The 14185-nt window shown below is 36.0% G+C and overlaps 1 protein-coding gene across 3 annotated transcripts in view; it reads right to left on the reverse strand.

Moving 5' to 3' along the window:
- Positions 1-683: 683 nt before the first annotated feature.
- The window catches only part of LOC132103438 (leukocyte elastase inhibitor-like), a 45364-nt gene continuing 31862 nt past the window's right edge, over positions 684-14185 (reverse strand). For 2 of the 3 annotated variants that reach the window (XM_059508541.1, XM_059508542.1), the window contains exons 2-7: positions 3548-3703; positions 3286-3441; positions 3072-3189; positions 2764-2906; positions 2512-2679; positions 684-1942 (exon numbers count right to left, since the gene is read on the reverse strand). In XM_059508541.1, the coding sequence (XP_059364524.1) occupies positions 1538-1942; positions 2512-2679; positions 2764-2906; positions 3072-3189; positions 3286-3441; positions 3548-3703 (1146 nt within the window). In that variant the 3' untranslated portion in view covers positions 684-1537. Of the gene's footprint in view, positions 1943-2511; positions 2680-2763; positions 2907-3071; positions 3190-3285; positions 3442-3547; positions 3704-4355; positions 4533-4966; positions 5109-14185 lie in introns of those variants that run through there. The other variant, XM_059508539.1, reaches the window with a different exon arrangement.

The following is a 14185-nucleotide window of genomic DNA, read 5'->3' on the forward strand; positions in this document are numbered from 1 at the left end:
ATAAAAATATAAATTTCAATAAATGCACAATGACCTTTTGTGACAACATGCCCCTACAGCAGTGTATTCCCCCTTTTTTCACACTATTTTATTTATATGAAGTAGGATTTTATTATAAGATTGTCAGATCAGTTTGAGAGATCTCTGATTTTTTTTGTTGATATTTTGATCTGTTATTGCATTTTTAATGGCTTTTCAACAAAACGTCAAAACAAAAGATAATTACAGTTATTAATTGAATGTATTTAGTTCCATAATAAATGTATTTGACAACTTGCCCCAACCTTTTTTACTAAAATCTACTTAAGTTAAACTGCCTATTGTGTGATTTTCAGCAACATTTATTAAGTAATGTTACAAAAAAATAAACAATTCTTGAAATGGTACAAATGAAATATATATATATATATATATATATATATATATATATGTGTGTGTATATATATATATATATATATATATATATATATATATATATATATATATATATATATATATAAAATATGGTCTAACTACAGTATTAATTTATATTCCTCTCTGTTTTGTCCCCATAAAATTCAGAAACCAGTTTTATGTGAATTTTTTACACAATGCCTAAATGACCAGAGATCAATTATTAAATTCCAATAAAGATTTGAAACAAAAACAGGTTTTATTGTCTTATAGCTTTGGCATAAAGATGATTCAACTCATTCAAGCTTTATTTAGTGCAGGAAACAACAAGTGCTTAAAGTGTATTGATGCTTATGATTACATATGACATGCAGAGAGCCATCAAAAACCACAACATCTGAACTATCAACCATAGATAAGACCAGGACAACTGTAATGCATTTAATATCTTCAATTTTAAACATGTCAAGAGTCATAACATTTATCATAAATGTAAAAAGTTAAAAGTTTAGGCTTGGGGTGATTACAGCAAAAAACTGTAATGCTCAATTGAAATGCTATTTTAGTATAATTTATATTTTATTATAAATATTTTTATATTTTCAGTTTTCATTCATTTTGAATTTTTTTTTTTTATAATTTAGTTTTAAGTTTTAATAAATTTGTGCTTTTGTCATTTCATGTTTATTTTTTTTTATTTTTATTAATAAGTTTTAGATTATTTAGTTTAGCTATTTTAGTACTATTTTAGTACAAAAATGAGAAATGTAGCCTTGGCACTAGCTAAAATAAGTTTTATATTACATTTTTTTTTAATTTCAAATAGAATTTTAGTTACCAATAATAACCCTGATCTAAAATGATCAGTACAAAGGATTTCATGCAGTTTAAATAATTATAATGCAGGTCTTACCTGAGGCTGAACCATAGCCATTACAGTACCACATATCATTTTAAAAAGTTTAATACTATTAATTTAATTTAAGTTTTAAGTCTGATACCATTGGCACATATAAATGTTTCTACAAATGTTTGTTATACTAAAAGATGACAGTTTTTTGTAGTTGTCCTGAGTCTTCCCTATGCATTCTAACCAGATAAACCAACTAAACTAGCTGGACGGGTCTCTCAGCGCAGGATTCGCTCACGAAGAGCAGAAACGTCCGTAGAAAAGAATGCTCTTGGTTGGATTGTGTCGGATGAAGAAGAGGAACGGATGATCTGCGTTAAAGACCTGCGAGATCCTCAGACATCGGGTCATCACGACGACGCCGGTGGCTGCAGCCGCTTCGGTTCCTTCCTCGTTTACTTCAACGAAGGCTTTATGAATCACCTTCGACACCACCAGGTCATTGTTGGGTGACATGCCTGAAAGATTCACCTTCTGCAGTGAAAAAACATCCTCCATTCCCATGCTGCGCAGAAGACTCTTCATGTCATAGGTTTCCTCCATCTTGAATCTGGGCAGAGATACTTCAACTTCCTGTTGACGCATGACTTCAGGTCTCGTCCACTCCATGAGCTTCTCATAAGTCAGTGCCTTTTCAAGCTGCATAGGAAAGTCATGTTAATGTGTGTTTTAAAACCATAAGAAACCAACATAAATAAGAACTTGGCGCGTGTATTTGCCATTAGGAAATAATGAAACGCCATCTATGGCATATCCAAAATCCAAAGGTTCTTTCGATGTTCTTCACACTGGTTCTTTTAAGAACTGTTCACTGAAAGGTTCTTTGGGGAACCAAAAACAGTTCTTCTGTGGCTTCGCTGCAAACCAGCCCTTTTGGGACCTTTATTTTTTAATGAAGTACACTACTGTGCAAACGTCTTAGGCCACTGGTGTTTTCACCAACAAAAATGGTTTTAAGTCACTTATTTCTATCTTTTACCATTAAATGTAATAATCTGGTGAGATTTTTGTTTGCATGAGGAGTCTGACAGCAGCCAGTGCTCCACACAGAGATCTGATTTCATCATCATCTGTCAGTCTGGAAGAAACAGAACAAACTGAGACAGACTCAATCCAGAAGAACTGTGGCAATGTCTCCAAAACGCTTCAAGACTTTTGCACAGTACTGTATAAATCTGCTGAATTAAGTATAATCTGTGCCATCTCACCTTCTGAAGGCCAGTGGTTTCATCTTGAATCTCATCAGGAAGGATGATCAACATACTGAGATTCTTCCCGACATACGGCAGCTCCAGAACCTGACTGTTCATCTCTGGGATGAAGGCCAGAGGAAACCCGGCCTTCTGATACATCATCTTCACTGGTTTAGTCTGAGTCTGCAAAGCATCAATTGAAACGCGTCACAACTCCTCCATATTACATTTCAAATATACTAATTGTACAAGAGCAAGAAATCTCACTTTGTTCAGCCTAAACTGTTCATCACTGGTAGCTTCCTTTGGGAATTTCTTCTCCCAGTTCCCCTTGAAGTAGATGGCATTCACCAAGACCAGTTTCGTCAATGCATCGATGGATCCCAGTGGGAGCAAGTCCTTGATCTTTCCTACGAAGGAAACACTCTAATAGTATCTCAACGATACTAAAAACACTGTTCCAAACAACCTAGGAGGACTTCACATTTCAAGCTTTTTATCCTACGAGAGGTAATAGATGACAGAAAGATAAGCAAAAAAGGTGTTTTAAAAATTAAGTTCATGCTGGTTTTCACCTTGAGTGTTTTTCTCCACCCATTTGTTGATGTCGACTCGCGCAGGCTCTGATTTCTTCTTGAAATCCACTTTCTCCAGTCCGGCTTCATAGTATTTTTTTGCATCATTGAGGAATTTCTGTAACAGAGCAAATTAATTGAATTAGAGATCATTTCCAGAACTTTGTTCTTTAATACCATGAGCAAACATTTAATTACTTGCTTTGAGTCTTACCTCAACAAACTGGTAGGATTGTTCTCCGTAGAGACGGTTGGCGAGACTCAACACATACGGGGCTCCTGGTTTCTTCAGTTCACTCATGAGCTTGTTGAAGCTGGAATGAATTTGGTCCTCAGTTTTTTGTCCAGGTGTTGGTGGAGCAGGAGATTTCTGTTTGTATCAGTTATATCAAACTTATTCAGATGAACCCAGCAAACAGGCAAATACAGCTGTCATTGCAAGTCATGAGGTTAGTGATTCATGTAAATACTCAAACCTTGAGTTCGGCAGGAATCTCAGACTTCTGAGTTTGTTGTGTCATTGACGGTCCATGCTGACCTTTGACACCGCAGGGCATCTGGGGCTTCTGGGCTTGTTGATGAGATGCTGGAGTCGCTGCGTCGGGTTTGGGAGGATTGGTAAAGCCCAAGACCTACACAGCATTATAACAGTGAAATTAAATCCTTTTAGCATTCCCAGCCTTTTATGTAAATCACTCACTACGCTGTATTATCACCAAATTATGGATTTAGTCGTTTTATCAGCTTGCTTTCTTTCAATTAGCACAGGTTTTGTATTTCTTTTCAGAACTGATTGATCGTAGGCCTGACTGATTTGAACTCATGCACCTCAGCTTTTAAGTGAAAACTGACTGATTGACTGAACTGGTGAGCAATTCCAGCTGCAGTGCTGAACCGATTCCCCATTGAGAGTCTCTGCATTGTCCTCGACTCATACAATTGTTTTACGTGGATGACAAGCCTTTTTAGGGGACTTGAATGAATTAGTGTCATATTCTATAAATCACAGATTTGGAACGACAAGCTTCTTGTGAATGCTTAACAAATAACGCCCACTGAACATGAATCCATAACTGCAGCTTGGAAATATTCTCCACAAGCTGCAACAGTGAGGTGCGAGTAAATAATGCAGTGTTCATTTCCAGGTGAGCTGTTCCTTTAAATATCTTTTGTGCAAAAGGCTTATGTCACTTCATGGTCTTATTATCCCTCTGTCTCTATGTCTCTCTCTCTCTCTCTCTATCAGTTACAGTAGGTGCAGAAACTCAGGTTGCGTGAGTTCACCTTAAACATCTGTGCTGCTGTGTTTTCTTTTGCTCCGAGCGACACCATGGCCAGAGCTGAAGAGATGCTGATTGGAGAGTAGAACACATTTCCTGATGCGTTTTCTCCACTGATCTTCTTGAACAGGTTTAGAGAGAACTGGGTGTTTGCTGCAGTCAAAGGCTCCATTTTCACAAGCTGAGCAAGAAAGAAAAGAGTAAATAATGTGACAATAATTTCAAAAAGAAGTTGTCATTTCATATAAACATCTCAAGTTTGTCAAAGAAACATGGATGCTTTATGTCTCATATGGCATCACATTTCTAACATTAGAACAATAGTTTAGTCCCAATATCAGCTCTTTTGTAGCAGAAATAAACTGCAGCAGAAAAACTTGGTGCCATGCAAAATGTAAGGTGTAACTGCAACACTCATTAGAAATGCAATGAACTAAAGAATGCAGAAACGTATTCAAAAATGTAGTGAAGCAGAGAGCAAAAGTTGCTAATATCTTTGATCTTCTACAGAGTATACAAAAACTTACTTAAGTAGTCAATTACATTTACTCAAATCCTTTAAATCACTGTATAATAGTACTTCAAACAAACAGAGAAGTGAATTAAAAGCTTTACCGAGAGTGTTCAGCAGAAGTGAAGACGTTTCTTGTGTGTCTGAGATGAATCAATTCACCTTGATTCTGATATATGTTGCCTCGCCCTAAAGCCCAGCCTTCCTGTAAACTTCCAGAGCTGAATGAGGAGGGGAATGTGGGCGGATGAAGCCAAGGGGTGGGGTGGAAAAGTGTTGTCAGGGTGGTGTTTCAACATCTGACAGGAGATCAGCGATCTGCGGTAACAAAGACAAAGTTATGAACAAACATACTTCCAGTAACGTTAATAGAATGTTCATTAAAAGTTATCTGGTCTTTAATAATGTCCTCAGAACGTTAGCATAAAAACATTTTCTATATACTGTTTCTGGAATGTTGAGTTTAGGGTGTTCTTGAAACATTTTTTAAATGTTACTAGTTGTTTCAGAATGTTGGGAGAAAATTCAAAAGTAGCATTCCCATTATGTTTGCAATTTATTAAGATAAGATGGAATGTTTCCTTACTGTTTGCATAACCAAGAAAACATTTTTAAAACATTAACTTGAACTTTCAGAGAACGGTCTAAAAAATGTTTTTCATAACTTAATGTGAATGTTAGTAAATGTTCTTAGAACATATTTTAGTAGTTGTTGCTGTGGAAGCGATAGCTGTATTTTGTTTTTTTTTAGTTCTGTAAAAAACGTTTTATACAGATATCCCACTTTCATGATTGTTCATGCATAATTAAACACATAAAAATGTATGTATTTTTTATTTTTTTGCATTTAAATTTTTTTAGGATATTAGGATATACAATTACAACACTATAATATGATCAGTAAGTCATGGCAACTTGTGCTTCATAAGAAAATACGTTTTTTTGTTTTTAAGAAGTTATGTAAAGTTCAAATAGATTTTTTGAGTTGATGTAATTTAAGTTGAAATTACTCAAAAAGTTGATTATAATTAAACATTTAAGGCAGCAACTAATCTGAAGTTTTTAAGTTGAAGTAGGTACCTTTTTTATTTACAATCATCAACACTAATAATAACTTTCTTATTTTCCAAACTTCTAATAACAAACAAATGCTTATTATAAGCAAACAAGTTCTTATTTTCCCCATATCTGCATTTATATATACTAAATTTAGCTAACTGAAGTAGCAGATTAAATAAACAACATTCCTTATAATAAGGTGTGTCATAGGTGAAAAAGCATACAGTTGATGATCAGAAATCGAACCAAAGAGTTAAACTGAGTGGTCATCATGTCATTTCCCATCATGCTCAGAGGAGAGCAAGTCAGAAAGAATTTTTTAACCACCATGCACCGTTTGAATTTTGCTGTTCCTAAAATTGTTATATAATAATTTCTTTTATAAAAAATAAATAAACATGCATCCGGTGTGCATGATTTATTTCTCAAAGGAGCCTTAAGGTGATGATACACACAGCAACTTTTTTGAGCAATGATGCTTTGGGCAATTTTTCATTGAGAATTGGCAACAAATTTCTATCTAGATACTTTAGATCAGTCGTGGGCCCTGTGTTTCACCTCGGCAATGTTGCATAGTGAAATTGCTCAAAAAGCTGGCATCAAAAAGTGACGTGCATTCTCTATTAAATATTTTCCTATTAGATCATGAAAATGTGGCAATGGTCATATTTGCATGCTCTTAATCATATATAGCCTACAGTCATACAACTCTGTCAGTCAGGCCACCCATATACATGTGAATGGTTGTGAAGTAACTTACCTACTTTAAAATAAAGGTAGAATAAGTCAGAACCGTGAGTCATTTTGGGTGTGACCGCATGTAGACACTAGTGTTCAAACACGCTTTCACCATCATACAGTAGGCCTTGTGTAATCAGCGTGTCTTTGGTTTTGTGCCATGTTTTCATTTGAAGTTAAAGAATGCCTGTTAAGAATATGCAAACCACTAAATGTTCTTGCAAAACATTTCAGTTTTTGGCTTAGATAGTTTTTTCCCACACTAGGATTGCACTTAAAGTAATTTTATACTATTTCAATGAATGCATGAATTAATTATATTTTTACTTAAATATATAGTCATATATCAATTAATGTGTCTCTGATTATTTGCACTGATTATTTATTTTTTTGGGTTATTTCACAAAGTTTATAAATATCTGTTAAATATAATATAAATATAAAAAAGGACCACAAAACCTTTTGTTTTGTCTTAAGTGTCAATTTTTCTAAATTGAGATTTATACATCATATGAAAGCTGAATAAATAAGCTTTTCATTAATGTATATTTGGCCGAGATACAACTAGTAGAAAATCTGGAATCTGAGAGTGCAAAAAATCTAAATACTGAGAAAAATCACCTTTAAAGTTGTCCAAATGAAGTTCTTTGCAATGCATATTACTGATTAAAAATTATGTTTTTATATATTTACGGTTGGAAATTTACAAAATATCTTCATAATATCCTAATGATTTTTGGCATTTAAAAAATCATTAATTTTGACCCATACAATGTATTTTTGGCTATTGCTACAAATGAAGAGTTCAGACGCAAAAGCCTCTAAATGCCATCTGAAATTTTCATCTAAAATTAGGATTTTTATCAGGCTCCTATATTTATGTTCAGTTATTTCACTCTAATAGCCTGGAAAAGGACCTTCACATTGCCATTAAAGTAAAATGACTCAACCTAAGCATAGGAGCTTGATAAAAATCCTAATTTTAGATGAAAATTTCAGATGGCACTTAGAGGCTTTTGCATCTGTACTCTTCAAATATAACCCAGCGACTTAAGACTGCATTTGTGCTTCAGGGTCACATATATATTCATACATTTGAGTAACCTAATTAATATCTGATGTGTGTTTTCTTTGGAATATTTTATAGATTGTGTCATAGACTTATAGAAAAGAAATGTTCATATTTGTTACTTTTCATTTACGGTTAGGCTGACGCTGTTGTGAAATCATTTACCTGCTTTAAAATAAAGGTAAAATACTGCATAATTGTGAGGGAGTGACTGAGGCTTGTGAATACATGATTTGACCTCGAGAGTTGGTGAAATCAGACTGTTACGTTATCAAATACAGGTGGATCTCAATACATCAGAATGTCGTGGAATAGTTCATTTATTTCAGTAAATCAACTAAAATTGGGAAACTTGTGTATTAAATAAATTCAGTGCACACAGACTGAAGTAGTTTAAGTCTTTGGTTCTTTTAATTGTGATGATTTTGGCTCGCATTTAACAAAAACCCACCAATTCACATCTCAACAAATTAGAATACTTAATAAGCCCATTTTATTTTTTGTGAATTGTTGGCTTTCTGGAAAGTATGTTCATTTACTGTACATGAACTCAATACTTTGTAGGGTCTCCTTTTGCTTTAATGACTGCCTCAATTCGGCGTGGCGTGGAGGGGATCAGTTTGTGGCACTGCTGAGGTGGTCTGGAAGCACAGATTTCTTTGACCGTGGCCTTCAGCTCATCTACATTGTTTGGTCTCTTGTTTCTCATTTTCCTCTTGACAATATCACATAGATTCTCTCTGGGGTTCAGGTCTGGTGAGTTTGCTGGCCAGTCAAGCACACCAACACCATGGTCAATTAACCAACTTTTGGTGCTTTCGGCAGTGTGGGCAGGTGCCAAATCCTGCTGGAATATTAAATCAACATCTTCAAAAAGCTGGTCAGCAGAATGAAGCATGAAGTGCTCCAAGATTTCTTGGTAAATGGCTGTGGTTCTCTCGGTTGGTTGTGCATCTTTTTCTTCTACACTTTTTCCTTCCACTCAACTTTCTGTTAACATGCTTGGATACAGCACTATGTGAACAGCCAGCTTCTTTGGCAATGAATGTTTGTGTCTTACCCTCCTTGTGAAGGGTGTCAATGATTGTCTACTGGACATCTGTCAGATCAGCAGTTTTCCCCATGATTGTGTAGCCGAGTGAACCAAACCGAGAGACCATTTTGAAGGCTCAGGAAACCCTTGCAGGTGTTTTGAGTTGATTAGCTAATTGGCATGTCACCATATTCTAATTTGTGGAGAATTGGTGGGTTTTTGTTAAATTTGAGCCAAAATCATCACAATTAAAACAACCAAAGACTTCAACTACTTCAGTTTGTGTACACTGAATTTATTTAATACACGAGTTTCACATTTTGAGTTGAATTACTGAAATAAATGAACTTTTCCACGACATTCTAATTGATTGAGATGCACCTGTATTGTGTTTTAAATTGAAGCCAAGATGTTATTGTATGATATATCAGGTTTTGTTTCCAACACATTTGTGACCCTGGACCACAAAACCAGCCACAAGGGTAATTTTTTTTTTATTGGTATTTCTACCTCACATTAAAGTTGAATAAATAATCTTTCCATTGATGTATGGTTTGTTAGGATCGGACAATATTTGTCCAAGATCAAGTACAACTATTTGAAAATCTGGAGTCTGAGGGTACAAAAAAAATCTAAATATTGAGAAAATCACCTTTAAAGTTATTGAAATTAAGTTCTTAGCAATGCATATTACTAATTAAAAAATACGTTTTAATATATTTACAGTAGGAAATTTACTAAATATTTTCATGGAACATGATCTTGATTTTTTAGCATAATCAGTAATTTTGACCCAAACAATGTATTTTCTATTGCACAAGTGTCACATTTGACTAATGAGTTTACAGTTATTTTACAATTGTCTGTGGTTATTCATTATAAAAAAATAAAATAAAACTGTATCAGATTGTAACAACATGTATAGTCAATTAAATACATTGCCTGGCCAAAAGAGTTGTTGTATTTAAATAATGGTTCAAACTCAACATTGACATGCACTTTCTGTCATGGCGTGGCGGAAGGCGCCGAGGAAATAACAGGGTCTGGGTCCAAATGCAGGGAAAGACTTCTCTTTAATGAACAAAAAGGCCAACAAGGCAAAAACTAAACAGAATCAGATAACAAGAGCAAGAGCAGAAGCAGTCGAAATGCAAAACACGAATAAAGTCAAAGTCAAAGTCACCTTTATTTATATAGCGCTTTAAACAAAATACATTGCGTCAAAGCAACTTAACAACATTCATTAGGAAAACAGTGTCAATAATGCAAAAATGATAGTTAAAGGCAGTTCATCATTGAATTCAGTGATGTCATCTCTGTTACGTTAAACAGTGTCTGTGCATTTATTTGCAATCAAGTCAACGATATCGCTGTAGATGAAGTGTCCCCAACTAAGCAAGCCAGAGGCGACAGCGGCAAGGAACCGAAACTCCATCGGTGACAGAATGGAGAAAAAAACCTTGGGAGAAACCAGGCTCAGTTGGGGGGCCAGTTCTCCTCTGACCAGACGAAACCAGTAGTTCAATTCCAGGCTGCAGCAAAGTCAGATTGTGCAGAAGAATCATCTGTTTCCTGTGGTCTTGTCCTGGTGCTCCTCTGAGACAAGGTCTTTACAGGGGATCTGTATCTGGGGCTCTAGTTGTCCTGGTCTCCGCTGTCTTTCAGGGATGTAGAGGTCCTTTCTAGGTGCTGATCCACCATCTGGTCTGGATACATACTGGATCCGGGTGACTGCAGTGACCCTCTGATCTGGACACAGACTGGATCTGGATGCCACGGTGACCTCGGAACAAGAGAGAAACAGACAAATATTAGCGTAGATGCCATTCTTCTAATGATGTAGCAAGTACATATGGTGTTATGGGAAGTGTTTCTGGTTCCGGTTTAGCTAATTAATGCAGCCTAAAAATCCTTTAACGGATTTGGATAATAAAAGCATATTAGTATGTTATGTGTATGCCAGGTTAAAGAGATGGGTCTTTAAGCTAGATTTAAACTGCAAGAGTGTGTCTGCCTCCCGAACAATGTTAGGTAGGTTATTCCAGAGTTTAGGCGCCAAATATGAAAAGGATCTGCCGCCCGCAGTTGATTTTGATATTCTAGGTATTATCAAATTGCCTGAGTTTTGAGAACGTAGCGGACGTAGAGGATTATAATGTAAAAGGAGCTCATTCAAATACTTAGGTGCTAAACCATTCATGGCTTTATAAGTAATAAGCAATATTTTAAAATCTATACAATGCTTGATAGGGAGCCAGTGCAGTGTTGACAGGACCGGGCTAATATGGTCATACTTCCTGGTTCTAGTAAGAACTCTTGCTGCTGCATTTTGGACTAGCTGTAGTTTGTTTACTAAGCGTGCAGAACAACCACCCAATAAAGCATTACAATAATCTAACCTTGAGGTCATAAATGCATGGATTAACATTTCTGCATTTGACATTGAGAGCATAGGCCGTAATTTAGATATATTTTTGAGATGGAAAAATGCAGTTTTACAAATGCTAGAAACGTGGCTTTCTAAGGAAAGATTGCGATCAAATAGCACACCTAGGTTCCTAACTGATGACGAAGAATTTACAGAGCAACCATCAAGTCTTAGACAGTGTTCTAGGTTATTACAAGCGGAGTTTTTAGGTCCTATAATTAACACCTCTGTTTTTTCAAAATTTAGCAGTAAGAAATTACTCGTCATCCAGTTTTTTATATCGACTATGCAATCCATTAGTTTTTCAAATTGGTGTGTTTCACCGGGCTGCGAAGAAATATAGAGCTGAGTATCATCAGCATAACAGTGAAAGCTAACACCATGTTTCCTGATGATATCTCCCAAGGGTAACATATAAAGCGTGAAGAGTAGCGGCCCTAGTACTGAGCCTTGAGGTACTCCATACTGCACTTGTGATCGATAGGATACATCTTCATTCACTGCTACGAACTGATGGCGGTCATATAAGTATGATTTAAACCATGCTAATGCACTTCCACTGATGCCAACAAAGTGTTCAAGTCTATGCAAAAGAATGTTGTGGTCAATTGTGTCAAACGCAGCACTAAGATCCAATAAAACTAATAGAGAGATACACCCACAATCAGATGATAAGAGCAGATCATTTGTAACTCTAAGGAGAGCTGTCTCAGTACTATGATATGGTCTAAATCCTGACTGGAAATCCTCACATATACCATTTTTCTCTAAGAAGGAATATAATTGTGAGGATACCACATTTTCTAGTATCTTGGACAGAAAAGGGAGATTCGAGATTGGTCTATAATTAACTAGTTCTTTGGGGTCAAGTTGTGGTTTTTTGATGAGAGGCTTAATAACAGTCAGTTTGAAGGTTTTGGGGACATGTCCTAATGACAATGAGGAATTAATAATAGTCAGAAGAGGATCTATGACTTCTGGAAGCATCTCTTTTAGGAGCTTAGATGGTATAGGGTCTAACATACATGTTGTTGGTTTAGATGATTTAACAAGTTTATACAATTCTTCCTCTCCTATAGTAGAGAATGAGTTGAACTGTTCCTCAGGGGGTCTATAGTGCACTCTCTGATGTGATACTGTAGCTGACGGCTGAATGGTTGCAATTTTATCTCTAATAGTATCGATTTTAGAAGCAAAGTAGTTCATAAAGTCATTACTGCTGTGGTGTTGGGAAATGTCAACACTTGTTGAGGCTTTATTTTTCGTTAATTTAGCCACTGTATTGAATAAATACCTGGAATAAATTCTTCTAAAAGAGAAGAAAAGTAATCGGATCTAGCAGTTTTTAATGCTTTTCTGTAGGATATATTACTTTCCCGCCAAGCAATACGAAATACCTCTAGTTTTGCTTTCCTCCAGCTGTGCTCCATTTTTCGGGCTGCTCTCTTTAGGGTGCGAGTATGCTCATTATACCATGGTGTCAAACTGTTTTCCTTAACCTTCCTTAAGCGTAAAGGAGCAACTTTATTTAAAGTGCTAGAAAAGAGAGAGTCAATAGTTTCTGTTACATCATCAAGTTGTTCTGAGGTTTTGGATATGCTAAGGAATTTGGTTACATCAGGAAGATAACTTAAAAAGCAGTCTTTTGTGTTAGAAGTGATGGTTCTTCCATACTTGTAACAAGAAGTAGAATTTACAATTTTGGCTATATGAAGTTTGCACAGAACTAAATAATGATCTGAGATATCATCACTTGGCTGAATAATTTCAACACCATCAACATCAATTCCATGTGACAGTATTAAATCTAGAGTATGATTTCGACAATGAGTAGGTCCTGAAACGTGTTGTCTAACACCAATAGAGTTCAGAATGTCTATAAATGCAGATCCCAATGCATCATTTTCATTATCAACATGGATATTAAAATCACCAACTATTAAGACTTTATCTGCAGCCAGAACTAACTTTTTAATAAAGTCTGTATGGTGCCCTGGTGGCCTGTATACAGTAGCCAGTACAAACATAACAGGGGATTTATCATTAACATTTGTTTCTATGGATAATGTTATATGAAGCACCATTACTTCAAACGAGTTATACTTGAAGCCTGCCCTCTGAGAAATCCTGAAAACGTTGTTATAAATTGAAGCAACACCTCCACCTTAACCTTTTAGACGCGGCGCATGTTTATAACAGTAATCTTGGGGGGTGGACTCATTTAAAATAATGTAATCATCAGGTTTTAGCCAGGTTTCTGTCAAACAGAGTACATCTATTTTATGATCAGTGATCATATTATTTACAAAAAGTGTTTTCGTAGAAAGGGATTTGATATTCAATAAGCCAAGCTTTATCATTTGTTTATCCATATTGCTTCTGTTTTTTATTTGTTGAACCTCAATTAAATTGTTAATCTTAACTTGGTTTGGACGTTTTTTGTATTTTCTAGTTCGGGGAACGGACACAGTCTCTATAGTGTGATATCTAGGTGAAAGAGTCTCTATGTGCTGAGAATTAACTGACCTCTGTGACGGGAGGCAGCTAGCAGACGGTCGGTTTAGCCAGTCTGTCTGCTTCCTGACCTGGGCCCCAGTTAGTCAAGTATAAACACTAAGACTATTTGCCATATTTCTAGAGAGAAGAGTGGCGCCACCCCAGGAGGGATGAAGACCATCTCTTTTAAACAGGTCAGGTCTGCCCCAAAAGCTCGTCCAATTGTCTATGAAACCCATGTTATTCTGCGGGCACCACTTAGACATCCAGCCATTGAGTGATGACAATCTGCTATGCATCTCGTCACCATGGTAAGCAAGGAGGGGACCAGAGCATATTACAGTGTCTGACATCGTGCTTGCAAGTTCACACACCTCTTTAATGTTATTTTTAGTGATCTCCGACTGGCAAAGTCGAACATCATTAGCGCCGGCATGAATAACAATCTTACTGTATTAACGTTTAGCATTAGCCAGCACTTTTAAATTTGCCAAGATGTC

This window comes from Carassius carassius, chromosome 24, assembly GCF_963082965.1.
Source record: "Carassius carassius chromosome 24, fCarCar2.1, whole genome shotgun sequence".
Taxonomy (NCBI): domain Eukaryota; kingdom Metazoa; phylum Chordata; class Actinopteri; order Cypriniformes; family Cyprinidae; genus Carassius; species Carassius carassius.